Source organism: Callorhinus ursinus, unplaced genomic scaffold (genome assembly GCF_003265705.2).
Source record: "Callorhinus ursinus isolate GAN/ISIS: 27379988/994484 unplaced genomic scaffold, GSC_fseal_2.0 scaffold9, whole genome shotgun sequence".
In the NCBI taxonomy this organism is placed as follows: domain Eukaryota; kingdom Metazoa; phylum Chordata; class Mammalia; order Carnivora; family Otariidae; genus Callorhinus; species Callorhinus ursinus.
Window position 1 is genome coordinate 2467698 of NW_027397071.1, and position 18855 is coordinate 2486552.

General features: G+C 48.5%; 1 protein-coding gene across 4 annotated transcripts; it reads right to left on the reverse strand.

Moving 5' to 3' along the window:
• Positions 1-652: 652 nt before the first annotated feature.
• On the reverse strand, positions 653-18565 carry TENT5C (terminal nucleotidyltransferase 5C). Of its 4 annotated transcripts, none has more exons than XM_025872534.2 (3): positions 18407-18565; positions 16639-16761; positions 653-2573 (listed from the first exon to the last, which is right to left on the reverse strand). In XM_025872534.2, the coding sequence occupies exon 3, from the start codon at positions 2547-2549 to the stop codon at positions 1374-1376; it is 1176 nt and encodes a 391-aa protein (XP_025728319.1). In that variant the 5' UTR covers positions 2550-2573; positions 16639-16761; positions 18407-18565; the 3' UTR covers positions 653-1373. The 4 variants fall into 4 exon arrangements, with proteins under 4 accessions (XP_025728319.1, XP_073752164.1, XP_025728317.1 ...); XM_073896063.1 differs by lacking the exon at positions 18407-18565 and adding an exon at positions 17698-17876; XM_025872532.2 differs by lacking the exon at positions 16639-16761 and having other exon boundaries at positions 18407-18527.
• Between the last annotated feature and the right edge of the window lie 290 nt (positions 18566-18855).

Sequence of the window (18855 nt, forward strand, 5' to 3'; positions counted from 1 at the left end):
AAAGTGCACAATAGAAACAAGTATGGTCAATCTACCAGAATAAGGAAGGCCATTCTCCATTTACTCCATTCTTTCCTGAATCCACCAGAATTAATCATTGCAAGGAGCCCTGGCAGCTCCTGTGTGGCACACCAAGCCCGAATGAGTGCTAAGCCTCTACCTCACACACAGCACAGGGACAGAGGGATCGATTCTAGAGCAATCGTAAGCCAGGGGACTCTGCCCACAGCAGCAGGTCATTCCACAGGTCATTCCTTTCTACTGAAAATCCCAAATTCATGTGCTGCCCAAAAAAAGCCTGGAGAAGGAAATCACTATTTTTTGAAGAAAGAACAAAAACAAACAAAAAATAATCACCGAAGGTATTCCAGAAAAACAGCTTGTTATCCTTGGAATGTGACCAAAATGGGTTTCCAATTAAAACATGGGAAGACCCTCTCACGTCAGTTACTATAAAGGCTCTAGACTCAGCACAATCCTTAGTCTTAGGAAGAGCAAAACTAAAGTGATGAGCTGCTGAGGGAGGGAAAAAAACAAAGTGTCATTCAATAAGAATTCCTTAAAGAAAAAAAAAAAACTGAACATTCACGTTTCCTATTTACAATCACCCGCTCCCCGACCCCGCCACCGCCACCACAATTCTGCTTTAACATTATGTTCCACATTTTATTTTGTTTTCAAGTTACATTTCAAGCAAAGTTCTTTTTTTTTTTTTTTTCCTCAGCAATATCTCACAATTCCTCGTGAGAGCACAGCATCTAAACCATAAACCACTGTCAACCAGATCTCAATTCTCCAGCTACCAGCTTTGGTTTATTCATGAAAGAAATCCTCAGCTCTGCTAACAGGGAATAAACGTAAGCAATTCAGTCCCTTGAACAAAAATGAAGTCACGAGACCACTCTCATGTCCACCATTTTCCGCCTGGCTAAAATTGGTACAAGAAAATAGACTATAACCACAACTTTCATAGAACAGCTGAGAATCCCTTGTGAAGGCCAACAGAGCCTATGCTAGGCTTGGGTGAGAAGAGATACTGCCCAAGCATTCTCCCAGATTCCATTAGCACACAGAGCTCCAGTCTCCCCGTGCGGCTGTTTGGAACATGGCATGTTAGTGTCTGTCTTGGAAAGATGTGGATAGGCCGTACTTCCTATAGCATTTTCCAAAGTGGCACTGGAATAATGGGTCCCTTTAGGGTTGGCTCATGATACACTGTAGACCCATTCCAATGGGTGCACAAAGAAAAAAGAGCAGAATCAGAGCTGAGTTCCCCTTTAAAAGCCAAACACCTACATCTAGAAGGAGGCTCCCCTACCTGAGAGCCCTTGCCCTATTGGGGTTCCCACTGTGGAAGCCCTCAGGTCTCAAGGTTAGTTACAGGGCAGCCAGGTAGGGTACGGCTGGCTGTAGGTGACAGGAGGATGGGCAACATAGTAGTTGTTGAAGTTGCCATCACTGACGTAAGGAGCTGGCTGGTAGTAACAGGTGACGTTGGTGGCGTTGGGGATGATGTTCTGCTCTGCCAGCACGCGCAAGGCCAGGAGGGAGATGAGGTTCAGGGTCTGCCTCCGCTCGTGCCCCATGAGGCACACGGTGCTCTCGTTCACTACCCTGCGAAGGATCATGAGGTAGTCGTACTTGCTCCTCTCTTCTTCGGCAAAGTGGTTTTGAAGGTAGGTCTCCAGCTTCCTTTGCTGTTCGAGGATGTCCGGGAAGTCGATGAAAAACCTGGAGCACATGTAACGCTCCAGAGTTTTGATTTCTTCCTGGTCTGTGGGCCGGAAGTCCCGCACAAGAAGGTTGCTGTACTTGAGCAATCCCCCGCCCCTGATCTCTTCGGGGTTCTTGGTGGCGATCAGTCTGTTCTGCAGGTGGTCGAAGGCTTCCTCGAAGTCCCCGTACACGCTCTCCCCGATCACCGTGGGGTGGACGTGCTCAGAGATGGGGCTGCTGGAGCAGTCGTAGAAGAAGAGCAGAGAGTCCAGGATGATCTGAAAAGAGTCCACGCTAAACTCAAACTGGCGCCGGATGGAGTCGACGAATTTCAGCTCCACGTTCCTCCCGTTCTTGTTGGAGAGGGAAATCAGGCTCCAGCGGTCAGTGTCCGTGCAGACCTTCACCAGCTTCTGGACGTACGCCTCCTTCAGGGTGACCGGGCTGATCTTGAGCTTGTTCACACCCTCTGGCAGGAAGTTCAGAAGGGAGCACAGCACCACATCCCTGACCAGCTGAAATTCTGCCTCCGTGGGAAGAGCCACGTGAAAGATCAGGTCCAGGTCTTTGCAACCCAGGCCGTTGTCTTTGACCAAGACGTGGCCCGCTGCGGAGCCATTCAGCCGGACATCCTGCACTTTGATGCCTGCCTCCTCCAGCCGGCCCCGCACAGTCTGGACGATGTCCTTCAGAGTTATCTCCAAGGTTGGGAAGTTGCCTCGTCCGTGGATAGGTACAACCTCGGTCAGGACCTCATGCAGCCGGCTAACCTGATCCCAGTTGAGCACGCTGAAGGACACGCAGTCCCTGGTATTGCTGCTCTCCTCTGCCATCTTGGGGAGTGTTCTTGCGGGGAACTGAAAGTGAGGGTGCAAGAAACAGAGTTAGGATTTGCTTCTACATGGCCAGGCAGCCCAAGGGACTCACAGCAGATGCTCAACAATCTCTGAATGTTTTCCCACACAACAGCGACAACGGGTGCCTACTGCTGGGTGCTGCTATGAGGGTTACACGGATGTGTGTGTGGGGGGGGTATGTGCACGGAGTAAGGACAACATATACAGAAACCTACCCTCTGCTTCGTAATTTTGTTTTATGTGGGGCTGGTTTCTTTGTTTCACTTGTTTTGTCTGCAAGAAGGTGGTCTGTGTGAAGGGAAGTAGACAAACTTCTTAAACAAAGTCACCTAAACACGTTCCTCAATCGAAGGCCTACAGGTTGGGCCAATTTTCCTTGTTCTTCATAGAATTACCTCTCCTGCCTTTGCATGCCTACCTCCATCTTGAACTGGCTGCTACCTAAGCTACCACCCCCACCCCCACCCCAGGAAAAGACTTCCTTCACTCCATGAGGAGATGAAGATTCAACTCTGGGCTGCAACCACACCGAGGACAGGAAGTCAGATCCGTCCTGTTAGAACCAGGTACACGGATATCTTGTTAGCAAGAACCCCACGTCCTTTTCACTCACGGGAGGGGTCTGCCCTGTAACCAGCACCTCCATTATCCAGAGTGGGACGCCAGGGAACCGTCTGGATGACCAGATTCCTGGCAACAAAGGTTCAGGTCAGCCCTACGGTGGATCAGCTCTGTCAGCAAGAAGGGCCCTCCGCAGCATGTGGGAAACTTCCTCGGGGCAGTGTGATCTTTTCACTGTATTTTGAAATCGAGTACCTCCAGGCTACCTGAGAATCAAGTGAGCTCTCAGTATGAGGAGCAAAACATTCCATCTCATGCTTCACTTGCTAGAACCGTAGTTACACCAAAGTAATCTTCAACCAAGTGATATGTTTCAGAAAATAAAATACAACAGATCCCTGGAAATCCTAATGTGTAAAAACAAATACTGCTGTATTAGAAAGTCAAGGTGCTTGTGGATCCACGTGGGTCAAACATTAGCTAGACAGACGTAAGAGCAGAAACAAAATGTCAAGGCGCTATCCTCACCTTTCAGGGCGAGCACAGAGTTTCCCTGGCCCCTTCACCTTCCTGACTTGCTAGGCACACACAAAACCCATCCCAACTTCTGCAGTTTCACTGTTTGGAAACCACTGCTTTTGAACGCACATCTGCCATCACTGTCCTGAGATTCCAGCTTGGGTTTTAGGCCTTGCACTGGTGCCAGGGATCCTCGCCTGACATAATCGCTCAGAGGGATGGTGATGGTTGTCACTCAGTGTTGGGAGGCACCACTGGACACCCCGAGACAAGCTTTCCAGGAGCCGGCCATCAAGAAGGTGGGTGAGAACACAACACAGCAATAAAAGGCAGTGTGTGGTAGAAAGAAGATGGAATATAAAGGTAGAAGAAAGGCAACGTGTTCCCTTGACTGGAGTGAACAAGGCGGCCACAGAGGAGTTAGTTCACTTACAGGGACAGAAAGGCAACATGAGCTCTGGGCTGGGATTTAGGGCCAGAAGGCAACATGCAGCCAAGACCTAGTGTATCGTCCAGTCTGGCCATCAGACACCTCTCAAGCCGGAGCACAGGCTCCCTTTGGTCTGTACATTAAGGGGTTGAATGTGCTTGGCCGGCAACAGGAAGGGTGGTCATGTGATCCCAGCAGGCTCTAGGAAGACCAATCTGGGGCTTCTACGGGCTTCTTCTGTGCTTGCTACGGAAGAATACTTGCCAAGGGGCAGATAAGTTTCCCTTTGAACCTGTTTGGATAGTGTTAAAAAGCTCTAGGCTCTCTAGATCATTCTACCAAAGCAGGCCTAGGTTAAGGATAACAAGCAAAATTTGTGGCGAAATACTTCATGCTCACTGTGACTAGCATTTGGCTTCACGTCAGACTTGGGACATAGTTCTAAGGTGCTCTATGTACATTTGGTTCTCTGTGGCCCTTTTATGATCAGCATACAGTACACTGTGACTATTACACGGGGCACTGCACAATTAAGTCCAAATGACTACAGAGCGGTCTGGCTCTAGCTTTGTTTTGAGATACTGCTAAACTATGATTTGGTGACACAGATTTCCATCAGGTATGTTGATCTCCCTATAAAAACACAACCTTCTCTCCCTGTGTATCACCTGCTATTATGCTTCCAAGTCTCATGTTTATGATACAGGTATGAGAAGTCACAGTGACAGAGGAGCAGCAAGTGAATCGACACTTGGGAGAGAATGAACAACTAATTTTAAGAATATCTCTAGGAAGAATCTCAATAATGTTGGAGAAGAAAATAACTATAGGAATGACTTTTGACTCGTGCCTTTTTTTTTTAAAAGAGTTGTTAGAAAAAAAAAAAAGTTTCTAAAATTAAAGTCAGAACTACTCCCACCTTTAGAACAGTAGTTCTTAGAGAAGGAACATCTAACACCAGTGGGAACGTGATGAAAGCTATCATGCCTTCTCCAGGGAGGGAGTGGGGAGAGAAGGGGAGGTCATAAGCGGAAACCTTTCATAGATTTTTAAATCTCTAAACTTGCAGGAGGTTCAAAGTTAGAATCTGTTTTAGATTGAAAATCTGTAAGGTTCGTATGGGAGGAGGGGCAAGAATGGCCAGAAGAGTTATGAGAAACAAGGATGATGTACATATTAGCCCCATAAGAGGTATTTTGAAGCCACAATAATTGAAACAGTGTGGTATTGGTACAAAAAGACAGACTGTTGGAACAGAATTTTTAAAATCTAGAAATAAAATCTAATACATGGGGTATTTCATATATAATAAAGGAAGCATTTCAAAATAATAGAGACAAAAAGTTTAGACATGTAGATGAGTTATCTACATTTAAAAAATAAATAAGGCGACTCCTTGTCTTGTGCCAAACTAAGATCTAGATGGATGAATGAAAGACCCTGAGAGTCCGGGGGAAACATGGAATTTATGCACACAAATGTACAGTAGGCAGTCCTTTCTAAATAACATAAAACCTAAAAGTCAAACATTTGATACAGAAAAATAAAAATATCTACATGGTAAAAACACCACAAAGAAGGCAGAAGAAAACACTAGGAAAACATTCGCAACATGAGGCAAAGTACTTATTTTATTAATGAAGAATGAACTCCTACAAATCAGAAAGACTAGCACCCCAACAGAAGAAGGGACAAAATAATACCTGAACAGTGGCTCAGATGCAGAACACATTCAACCTTACCTTAAGGTATGAGCATATTATAATTTCACTGTATCATTCTTACCTATCAGATCGGCAGAGATCAAGAAGCAGACACCTGTTAGCACACTGCCCATGGGTTCTCTCTGAAGAACAGTGTGGGACTCTCAATGTTAAGTGAATGTGCTCTTTATAAATCAATTCTACTTTTGGGAAGTCTACTTTTCTACTTTCGATTTTATCCTGTGGGTATACTTGCAAGTCTGCACAAGGGTATTTACTGGAGAATAATTTGTAAAGCTACAGAGTCATCAATAGAAGGTGAAATGACTTAATGCATGTGTACAACAGTATACAATTGCATGCAGTTGTCCCAAAGAATGGACGCAGCTCTCTATCTGTAAGAATGTGAAATGCTAGTCGAGATTTATTCACAGAAAACCAACTGTGCGTGTGTAAAAGCACAAGCCCACGCTTGCACATTTATACAGATCTCTGGAAGGAAACACAAGTACTTCAGCCTATACCAAACACCCCCTTCTAGACCGGGAGATGGGACAAAGGAAACTTATTTTATCCTTTTTGAATTGAGAACCTACACATGTATTAATTGAAAATAGTTAAAATCTTAGGAGCCGTATCTGAAAATCTTTCCCCCATGAGCCTTCTAACTCATCTGCTACCTTATTTAGTTCTTCCAATGCCTTTCCTATCACTCCCCACCATCTCTTTGTCCCCAAATCAAATAACACATAGAAGCTTCCCCTCCAGGCCTTAAATGTGGATCTCTAGGGGGTAGGCAGGGGAGGAGGGACTGTTTTTCCCCTAGAATAGCTTTTAGTCGAGTTTCTACTTCTCTGTTTAATAGAAGATGTCCATTGTTTGTCAAAAATCCTCCAGACTTTCAAAATAATGGATAAGCCATCTCATCTAGACCCTTTCAATGTTTGTTATCCCGAAGTGGTTTTTTGTAGTTTTATAAGAATTGCTATTTCTCATTTCAGACATATGATAGTGACCCTCATGATGCTGTTATGTTATCAGTTGCAGTTGCAAGAACCTTAATAAATGCAGTCAACACTTTACCAAGAATCTAAGATGTCTGTGTTTGGCATCTTGTGTGCTAACTTCTTCTGACATACATGTGCACGATGGAGTTAACTTTTAGAAAAAAGTAGTTCATATAAAAGCATGGTGTGGAACATGACAAATGACCAATCCATGGTGTAGTTCTTAATTCTTCCAGTTTATCATGACTTAGATACGGAAGAGCTCAAGCTACTGAAGGCTCAAATTTAGGCGGGGTTCATATTCAGTGCTTAGCCCATTAGAAGAGCCCAAAATAAGTTTCGGATGACAATTACAAAGGAATTCTTTGTTTTCTCTCGCCTAAACAATTTCTAATATCAAAAGTATATTTTTTTTAGTGACCCCAACAAACACTGGTATTACTAGAATAAATCCAAGTCATAGGCCCTGAGGGCTTAGATAACACACCAGAGCTTAGTGTAACAGTTTGAGTTTTAATTAACCGCTTGAGATCAACATTGATATAATCTGCATATAAAAGAATCATGTGAAACGCATTCTCATCTCATGAAAGGGACAGGTTAAAGGCAAATTCTAGTTAGCAGAATTAACAAAATGATGACTAGAAAACAAAATTAATATGAAGCCTGGTAAGTTCAAACTAGTGTTTGATTTTCCTTTTACTGAGAAGGAAGATTCACTGAGCAGACTCGTTGTATTTTGCACAGCAGAAGCTGGGCAAGGTGGGAGCCAGGATTACTCACTGATTTGGTAATTCAGGCACCATTTTATAAGTGAGGATGACCAACTGCCTACTCAGTTCAAAGTACTTAATCTCCTACCAAGTTGGACTCGTGATGACTAACCACCTCAGGTGCCCCTGAATTCCCTTTTCTTCTACCGTCTGGCTACAGCAGGAGGGTAGAATGCACACACTGTAAGAAGACAGATTTGCAGGAATGGCAGCAAAAAGTGAGAGGAAAAGACTGACCAGGCCCACAGAAGAATAAACCAAGCTCCCTAAGGACGAGTTCATGTCTAACTTACCTTTGTTTCCCGTGGCCTGCACCAGAGGCCCTCAAAGGCAGGTTGACCTGAAATCCTATGATTAAGCCCTAATGGAAAAAAAAAAAAAAATAGAAAAAAAAAAGAGAGAGAGAGAGAAAGAGAAAGCCATTTCTAGTCCTGCTTCCTAGCTTATCTAGAGCCCAGAAATAAGAGTGACAGAGGCTACGAAAGCCTGAGGGGACTCAAGGCAGGCCAGCAGGACAGGCAGGCAGACAAGCTGGAGATGAGCATGAAGAGCCTACGTAACACTTCTGGGTCTTAAGGTCAAGGGCCTAGGTCAAATCAACACTGATTCCTATTTATACCGGGTATTAGGCATAGACACTGTCCACAGGGTTCTCAGTACATGTGGAAATGTCCATCTGTGAAGTTAAGGACAGTGTATATGTAAGTCTGAGTCTGCGGTATTTCACGTGAAAGCTCTAGAAGCTACTGTCCCAAAGGTTTCATGGAAATGCTGAGGCGCGAACAGAGGCTCTCAGCTATGGCGGCCCTCCATCCCCTCCAGAGACAACTGAGCCACACCCTCTTCCTCTGACCCTGCTGGGGTTTAAGAATACAAAAGAAACTCAAACACATTTCAACATTCCTTTGGTGACAACATTTCCTTTTACGGTTACTGGATGTTACCTCAAAAACCTGGACCTTCCTAGTAACACTTTCCAGGCTCAAGGTAAGAGACCCAGCCATGGGCAATGGACCAAGCCTGGTGACAGACTATGGGAGGTGTGTATGCCGAGCAAAGACATTTGCTATCCCCAGCTCCGGGCTGAGAGGGATAGTATTGCACGCGAGGCAGGCATCTTCCACACAAACTCTTCCCCCTCCAGTATACCACAGAGGGTACTTTCAAGAAAAAGAAACTACTCACTGCATATAAAAACCTAGAGAGTTTAAGCAGAAGTGAAAAGAGGGTGGCATACACACCATACTCTTCTATCCCACCAATTCTTTCAGCAACCTGAGGGAATGAGAACCACACTCCCTGTAAAATGAAGGTACAAACGTGTGTGCAAAAGAAAGGGTACTTAGCATAAGCCCCTTCACATCAATTCCCATTTAATCCTCACAAGCACTCCGAGGAAGCTACAACTGTCCCTTTTGCACAAATTAAGGAATAAAGATCAGAAAAGCTTACATGAACTGACCCCAGATCCTCAACTCTAGAGCGAACATTCAAACCTTTGGAACTGGCAACGGTCCCCACCAAGCTCGCTCCACCACTGGCTGGGTGGGAGGTAGGTTGAGGGTATAGGCTCCTGCTACAAGTCCACAGGGGCACAGTGCCCAGTTCTTGCTGTGACCACAGTGATCTCTTCCATACAGAGATTGTATTGGTCCTAACCAGAAAAGGAGAAAGTTACCCTTATAACTGTGACACTTTATCTCCACCACATACACTGAAAACAGCAGAGCTTGAACTAATCACCCTTTATTGCCTGCTTTAGAGCAGATTCCAGTTGAGCAAAGGACATGAGTCAGTGCATCTTCGAGGACGCCAAGGTGTCTTTAGAGGTACCCCTCAGAGAAGCACCAGAGACGGCAATTCACTGCCCATGGTATGGGAAATCCTATTTCTCAATGGGGAGGCACATCAGCTGTTTCATAGTCTAAATATCTTACCAATACCATCCACTCAGAAACCACTGACTACCTCCTTAGAAGCTCCAGCAGGTATTAGCAGGTACATAGCCCTCCAGGCCCTCTTCATCGGGGGAGAGACCAAATGTGACCAGTTGTCTAGCCAGGTGCCCTAACATGAATCACCAAACTCTATCTGATCCAGCTTTATCCAGATCAACCCCTCTGATGTGTACACCAACACTACCATATCCCTACTTTACAGGAAAGGGGACCGGGGAACAAAGTGGTTATACAAAGTGTTAACTGTCCAAGGATGCCTGCCAGGAAATTGGCACAAATGGGACTGAGGGGCTTTCCTAGGAGGTGGATAGCTTGGGTGCACGTGTTGGGCGCGGGTAGGGCTTGGAAGATAAGCTAGTTGCTCGGGTAGTTGTAAAAAGTAGACAGCAATAAGTGGAGGGAAAGAGGTGAAAGGTATGAAGGGTTTTTATAGGACGGCGGGAAGGAAGGTGGCTAGATGAGCTAAGGGCCCCGAGTGAGGCGGGCCAGATGGCAGGTGCCGGAGGCAAGGCAGAAGCATTCGGAGCGCGAGTCCCTCACAGCTGTCAGTACAGAGACCCCTCTCCCTGCAGATCATCATGGATTCGGGGATCCATGGCTGGATCTGGCTGGATCCACCAGAATGGAAGGTAATTATGTACAGAAATGCTAATCATTACGCTCAGGTTTGTTTTAAAGGAGCAGTGGCTGTGAGGTGAAGGCCCAGCTTGCTCCCTTTGAGGGAGCTGCCGGATGTCAGCCAGGCTGCCAGGCAGTGGTTCTCAGAGAGCGTGAGGACAGTTGCGGGGATGCGCTCTGCTGGCTGGAAGATCGGCAGTGTTGATCTGCTGATAAAGCAACAGAACAGGACACTCTGCAGACAAGAGGGCAACTTTTTAGATCCCAGAAACTGATAACCCAACCGGAGTTGCAGACAGAAGGTAGGTAAGTTCGCAAGCAGTGATGGGCACTCCTCGGGCGAGCTCGGGGAGGGAGGGGAGCTGGGACGGCACTGAACACAGAAGAGCCTGGCACAGACTGACGAATGCACACATCACACCTGCCACCTCCCCAACTGCACAGAGTTTGGCCCTTGAGATGCCTACGCCCCCGAGAAACAAGCCGGGCACGCTGGATGACCGTGGACTTGGTAAACGCAGCACCAGACCAGCGGGCAGCAAGGAGAAAAACCGGCTCAAAGTAGATGTGGCCTTCTGGAGAGAAATCCTCCCTCGTGTCGACTGTGTGGTGAAGGCCAGGAGTTATGGAGGACCAGGGGGCAGCCTGAGGAAGCCTTTGTCTGCCCAGGCCCCGCCTCCAGGGGGGAGGCCACATTCTGGAGACTCCTCTGCCCCCAAACACATGGAAATGGTAGAGATAACCGAGACATGCTTTTTTGTTTCACGTGAATGTCCATGGAATAAGAGTTTACGTTAGCAGACAGCCCAAAGCAATCGAACCAGGTAAAATAATGTCTTGTTTATGAAAAGGCCAGTAAAATATACTGTGAGTTAGCTTTTTCTAGAACACTCACAAACACACGCTGCCTCCGTTCAAAGAAACAACAGCACCGTGCCGCAGAACTCTGCCCAGAGAAGACAGTTCTAAGTCAGCCACACAACAGATCCCGCAGCTGGCCTGTTCCCACTCTCCGCTCGGTCATGTTCAGCCAGAGGTCTCAATCTATTTTCCCAGGGTTATCAGGAGGTCCTAGCCACTGAACACCCATGTGCGCCACAGCCCCCAAACTTGGTGTGATTCCCACGGCAGCCGGCGTGCTGCCTCAGCGGAAGGAAAGGGGTGTCCCGGACTGAAGCAGAAGCGGGTCACCAGAAGCCAGGGCCGCCTGGCTCAGCACCATGCTTTGAGTTCGAGGGGCCCTCCCAAGTTCTCCCTTCCCACGGATGCCCACAGACGGTCTGAATGGTTATCAGAGATTGGGCTCTGTCCACAGACACCCGCCCTAAGAGGACTCCAAACAGCACTTTCTCGTCTTCCAAAATAGGATGCTTGAGCAAGTGTGGCTGGAGAGATAACGCTGGAAGAGCTCATGCTGTGGCTGCAAAACAGCACAAAACAGAATCAAAACACGGGCCCAGATACTGTAACAGGGACAGCGCAGAGGTGCACATGCTTAGAGGAATACCCAGAAATTGTCGCAAATGTAAACGTTAACAAGGTCAGGACATGGACATCTTTAGATGGAAGCTAAGCACAGAAGTCTTGATTTTTCTGGGGTGTCAGCAATATTAAGTGCTACATACACCACTTGAACTGGAAATAATCCCTGTTGCAACTTGGCGCCCCACTTCCTCCTATGAAATGCCTCTTTCTAAATCAGAGATGTTACTGGTCTGACTCATTTAAAGAGATCGCCAGAGCCAGCCCCCACTCTTTTAAAGACTGACTAGACTGAGAAAAATAGAACGATTCCTAGGAGGCTGTTTACCATAAGGATGGCTAAGTTTCCGTACAGTCCACGGGGTTTAAGGGTTGCCAGCCCCCAGGGTCTATCAAGTATCGCACACCACCTAACCCTCCCAGCTTAGAACTTGGAGCAGTTGTCAGGTGTCCAGAAGGAGGGCCTCAGTTTGCTGTCCCATCCCTAGCAGCATCCCTGGGCCTTATCAGGAAAGGGCCAAGTTCAAGTGCAGCACTTATCATACTTTAGACACACACACACACACACACACACACACCATTCACATATGTCTAAGTGTGAGCTGGCCTCCATTTCTGGGAGGATGCTAATTATGCACAATTCCATCCAGGTTTTAGGTTTGCATCCCTGTAGCAGGCACCCGACCTCCAGGTCTGAGCATGGCCTCAGCCTGAGTGACACATCATCAGGCTCAGTGGCCCCTTTGACATTATAAATGCTGTGAAGAATGGCAATTTGGGTAGCTGGGAAGCACTGGGGGGTGGGGAGATGCCTTAAAGTGAAGGAGCAAGACCATGGGGTACCTATTTCTGTACCAACTGCACCGGAGCAGCCAAGTCACTCTGCGTTTGATGTTTCGACATGTGTGGAGCTGGGCAGGCCATGGATATGGCCCACTAGGAATGATTATCATTAAATTAGCATATACCAAGTCACGTGTTTGTCATTTGGCAGCTCAGACACCTGTTGCTTGAAAGTTATTTCCCCTTGCAATTTCAAATGTCAGTTGTTGATATATTTTAATTGTTGATAAATTGTTTGAGCCCTGGTCCCCTGCCAGTATCAGAAGATTTCATCTGCAATTCTTTGAAATTCTATTACCTGGTGATTATGTTGTAAGAAACTACAGAAAAATGAAAGAATGAGCACCAGACGAGGAATCAAATATCCTGTGTTTTAGTGGCAGGCCTGACTCACAGGGTGAATGCTTATCAGTAAGTGGGCTACGATGACTGAATTTCCTCTCATTCTTTCCGGTATCTGAGTGCCTACTATGTTCCGATCGCTGTTCTAGGAACTGATGACCCGTCAGTAAGCAAGAGACAAAGACCTCTGCCCTGGCTCACACTCTCCTTCCATAACTTGCGGCTGTTAACTCATGTAGAATCAAAACCGAAGAATGAGCCACTGGGCAGTTGGTCTGGACCCGTGCTGCTCAACACTGCATCCGCAAGCCTTGCGTGGCCCTTGAGCGCTCGACACGGGGCAAGTCCACACTGAGGCCACTGAGATGTGCTGTGGACATAAAATACACCCCAGATTTCAAGAACTCAGTAGGAGGAAAAAAAAAAGGGGGGGAAAGTATCTCCTTAATATTTTTTATATTGATTACATAGAGATGTTAACATCTGCTATGATGGGTTAAATAAAATCATTAAAATTCGTTTCACCTGTTTATTTTTACTCTTCGATGTGATGACTGCTAGAAACTTAACTGGGGCTCTCCTATTTCTCCTGGACAGCACCGGTCGACTGGCCTTATCACAACGAGGAAACTGAAGCCTGAAGAGGTCGAGGCCCATCCTCACAACCCAAGACAGGCCTCAGAGGCAGGGAGGAGGGGAGCAGAGAGACCGTGGGAGGCCCAGACACTCAGGACAGTAGCAGCTGAGCAAGCCCAACCAGGGCCTGGACACAGGGTCCACGCTCACTTGGTGTCCACTTCACCTCGCCTCCTGGATCTGCACTCCTCCTACCGCAGCGCCCGGCCGCTTCCTCCACATGAGTGCCCCGATGGGCCGAGACCACACAGGGTCAGTCAGCTGCGATGCCCACCTCCTCAACCACAAGCACAAGTCAGGGATAAATGGGGTGTGCTTGGGGGTAGGATGTAGACAGCCGGGCAAGGTGGAGGATGACCCTTTCTCCCACCCTCGTGTAAAGACTGGCCCAGGGGACAGAAGCACATGGTAATGTGAGGGAGCGGACGTAGTTCAAGATTCATGGATAATTTTGTTCTCAAAATAGGCCCACAGAGAGTGAATATGGAGACAGATATGGGACTTTGTTCATCCAGCGGAAGACTTGAAAGTAGAAACAGAAAACAAGGTACACGGCAGAGCTGTAAAGAGGTGAGTAATGAGATACGAAGACCCTCAGATGGGGTGACCTCAGGAGCCTCTCAGGAAGGTCTAAAGCTGGGTCATAATATAGTTTGGTGAGGAAAGAGCAGTGATTTGTTCAAATATTTGAATCTGAATTCTGTGAGGCAAGGGAGGGCAATCAGGAAGACTCGTCCAAGGGAGGTGGAAGATGAACAAAAGGTCAGAAGGGGACAGGTCCTGAAAAGGAGCTCGGCTTCTGGAGGGATGGGCAGTTCCTGGGAGTTCTTCAGGTGGCATTCGGGGGGGGGGGCGGGGGGGCATGGGATGAAGAATTGGCCAGAGAGGCAGGAGAAGAGCCCCATACGGCTCTCATGGAGCTGCTGTCTACAGGCCCCTGAACCAGGTCAGTGATGGCAGTGGGAAACAAAAAGTGAAAAAGATAAAAGATCAGCAGAACCAGCAGCCGAGTGAACTGGAGAGAGAAAGGCTGAGCGAGCCATGTGAGGCTGGGGTTGGGGTGGATGGGCAGGAAGCGCAGGGTGGAAACGCTGGAAGAGAGCGGGTCTGGAGCTCAGCTTAAGGAGCTTCAGCTGCTGGCCAATTAGCAGGCGTGGCCCCTCAGCTCCAAGCCTACCAAACGGAGGCCACCATTTAGAAAAAGGCCCAGAAACCACCCGGCATTTTAGGCTGGGAGCTTCCCACCCAAACAGCTCCCGGCCCGTTGGCCCACCAAAATGAATCTACCTAAAGGAGACTTCCCTCGCTGAGAGAACTGGCAGTTGAATGCCCCAGATCACTGTATCCAATTCGCAGGAGCACCTTCCGTGCCCCAGGGCCTGCTCCGGGTGCAGGGAGAATTCAGCAGGGAGCACCGATCACTGCCTTCCTGGGGCTCACATGCCAGTGGCTAAGACAAATGAGCAAAATCTGAGTGCCTGTGCATTAGGACCCTGTCCCAGCTCCTCCTGCATCCAGAGCGCTTCCACAAGGCCTTTCTACATACCACTGCCTTGGCCTCCTCGGCACCTGGCACCAACTGCTACCCGGGAAGGACTTAACTACTTACTGACTCAATCACCGTTATCCAAGAAATAAACACTTTATGCAGTTTATAGTGACCAAGCCTCCAAAAGGCTCTGAGACTAAAAAAAATCTCCTCCATGGAGTTACTTAACATCAGCAATTATTTCTTCATATTCCTTTTTTCCTCTTGTTCCAAGAAGCTCTGCAAACAGTTCTGGGGCAGCCTAGAGGGACCAGCTGTACAAAATCTATCGATTCTAAACAATTCATAAGGCTCTTTCCTACATAGCTGGGTTTGCAAAGAGGCTTCGTTCAAATCACTTAAATTCCAAATATGAGCTTCTTTATAATGCACGCAGTGAAAGGATAAAAAGGCTTGAGACAGAAGTCTGGGAAGCATCACAAGAGATCAGAACTACTGCTGTACCCAACTGGCTTGTTTAAACACATGAGCATTTCTTTAGACACAGCAGTGGCTGCTTCATCATAATATAGCTTATGCCAGCTTGCCAGGCCACGGTCAAAACACCAGGATGGCACAACACATTTTTCTATATTGTCTTTTGTGTACTTCAGTGACATCACAAAGAAAGCAATGAAACTTATCTAACCAGAGTAATGTTTTATCGCAAGTAACAGCTCAGATTCAGCATTACTTCCCCTTAACCCCTAAACACACACACACACACACACACATACACACACACAGAGTAATGCACACACACAGCCCATAGATCTGGCGTGAGACCAAGAAACCCAAACACGACAACCCAAGTTTAACTTAACTCATGAAACTAGGCTTGGGCTTCCACAACTTCTCTTGGGAATACAAAAAAGTTTTACCATTCAGAGCTCTTGGCTTGTCATTCTCTGGTGACTGGCCCCAGGCACACAATATCAGAGATGAAAGATGAAGACAAGGTACTACTTACTTGAGCAGTTTAAAAAACCGTGTCATTTTCTAACTTTGTATCAAATGTGTCCAATTACCGGCACTGGGAGAACAAGGGCACTACAGTCCACTCTGCATTATCTTTATTGCTAGGCAGTTCCTTGGATTTTCAGAAGTACGAGGACTTCTCTGTTCTTTGATGGGTAATGCAAGATGTGCACAATTTGCCCTGGCCTTGAACACTGGGGGCTGTAGGCTACATGGGGCATACTGGGAAATGCAGGGGTGAGGGGTTCTGTAACTCAGGATGGGATTTCCGTGAGCTGCTTATACTCACAGTACAGGTGAGCAAACCAAGGAGGGAGAACCACTGGTGCTCAGCTAAATCACACTCATTCTGACAAATAGGCAAGATCCACATCCTTACCTTCAGAGGTACCCCAACTTAATCTCTGGATACAAGGGAGGTATTGTGGAAGAAACTCCACATACAGAGTGCTGTGGTGAGCTCTAGGGTACAGACACTGTCATGAAATGAGGGACCTTTGTTTTGGATAACAATTTAGAGGCCTCCTGGCTGAGAAAAAAGAAAGTGTGCCTATTTTTTTTTTAACTTTCACATGATGTTATGGGACTCGCCCTACAGCTACCTGAACAATTATATACAATATACCAAAACCTTCTTTCTAAAAACTCCTTATTGAGAATAAATGTACTCTAAAGATATGGGTATACCTTAAGACACAAGGTTTCAGTTATCTCAAGTAAAAGCTTGACTCCAGAGATATTAAGTTTTCCATCTTCACAAACAAGAATGTCAAAGGACAGAACCCCCGCTGGTCCAGCCAGACTGCCTCCCTGAAAGCGAAGAGAAAAGTCAGCACTCTCTAGTCTCCACCCCACCCCCTTCAATGGCAGGGTCTCATGTGTGGGTCTCACTCCCTCAATAATACCTTTGGGGATTTAAGACACAGCACAATTCTTGGTAAGCGCTCCTAACCACCCCCCCCCCACCACCACCCAGGCAGCCCCAGGCTGCCTGGCTTGCTTCCTTGTGGGCTTCCTTGCCAAGTTACTCCCCTGGAAAGGTTAGTGTAGCCAACAATGGCCAATCTCATGCCCCACCCCCGCCCCTTGGAGGGCAGCTGAGCCAAGCCAGGAGTCTACTTTAGAAGAATTTAATAATCTTTACTTTATTTCCTGGGGAGGTTCAGGTTCCTGACCCACCTACCAAATATCCTGAATACCAACTGTCACAATACAGATGATTACAACAGTCTTTATAAACGCTGACTGTAATAAGTGAACTTTAAAGCACTCCATGGCTTGCATGTTATAACTCCACTAAAAAAAAAAAGTTTAAACGGTAGCAAGTCGCTACCTAAGCCAAGGACTTAGCCCTGAAGAAGCCTTTCCTCCAGACAAAAAAGAGGGAGGGGGACTGAGCTGATCCCTCCCGTGAGGTCCAGCCTATCTATGAGGCGGTTCTAGCGGGGATGAGTGAGCTCTAATTCTCCAGAGAAACTCGCCAAGCTTCTCTCCGGAAGTCCTCCCTTACTTTGAGGTAGAGCAGTCTTGTTTTCTCTCCCATCTGCGTTCTGTGTTTAGGGGTACAAGCTACCAACCTGTACTGGTCAGGTTCGTCACCCTCCTCCGCCTCCCCTCCCTCCTCTTCGATCTGGGGCAGCCACCCGCCGCACCGCTAGCCCAGTCAACTCACTGTCAAGGCTTTTAGTCTACACGGTAAGCAAGTTTCCTTCCTAAAGGGGGAGGAACCAGGCAGGGCACAGACACCTTATTCCCGAGAAGTTTCCAAGAGAAGTGCAGCGCGCGGAAGTCACTCGCTTGGACCACTTGCTGCTCACGGTGTCCACAGTCTAGTGTGAGTCCACCGAAAGTTAGGGATCTCCGCCCTGACCTCGAAACCCGGGCTTGGCGCCGAGCCGGGGAAGCGCCCCGCCCCTCCCCTCCCCGGCCTGATACGAGCCCCTGACCGCTGCGTCTCCAACTGCGCCTCCGGAAACCGCCGCATTCGAATTCGCGCTCGGCTGGCCTGCGGAGGTGTGCGTGCCCGCCGGAGCGCAAGCAAAGAAGGGGCGGCGGGGGCGCCGTCGGACCGGGAAGGGGCCGAAGGCCCCCATCGCACACTCTTCGGCCGCCCTGCCCGCCCCCGCCAGCGCACAGCCCGCGGGACGCGCCGAGCAGGAACTCGCCGAAGTTTGCCAAGCCCCGGTCGAAGTCTCTGGAAAGTTGTAGCTCCCTCTTGGGGCGTCTCGCCTGGCCCTCGGGGGCGGGGGGATGTGTGTGGGGGTGTCGTCGCCGGAGCGGGAGGGGAAGGGAGCACCGCGGCCCGGCACCTGTCCGAACCTCCCCTCTGGCTCCCCACCGGGCTCTGAGAAGGCTTGAGCTCCGCTCGGCGGGGACAGACCCCCGAAGGCAGAGCGCGCGGCTCCGTGGGGCCGCGGCATCCTCGCACCTTTAGGGGAGGGGGCCGGGGACTCACCTGGGCGGCGGAAGAGGAGATGACAGAGGCAGGTCCTTGGCGTGGGCAGCCCCCAGCAGGAGCGGCGCGGTCACTACAACCCCCGGGCAGCCGCACCGAGTGAGCGGTCCTGCCGCCGCCCCCTCCGTTCTTATACGGCTTGACCACGCCCCCGCCCCCGCCCCCGCCCCTAAGCCTTCCCTCCCAGGGGAGCGAGGGGCGGGGTGGGGCGGGGCCAGAGCCCACGGGATCCTTCCGCCTGGGCGCTGACGGCGAGGGCAGGGCAAAAGGTGCCCTCTGATTGGCTCCTCGGGTGAATGGTTGCCGAGAGACGAGTAAACCTTCGGCGGCGGGAAGGGGCGGGGGGTGCTAAAGGAGGTAGCACTGCGCAGGCGCAATAAAGAGGGGCTGGGTTGACACCCCCCCCCCAACTTCGGAGTTATTGGGACTCTCTTCCTACTTTCCGCTAG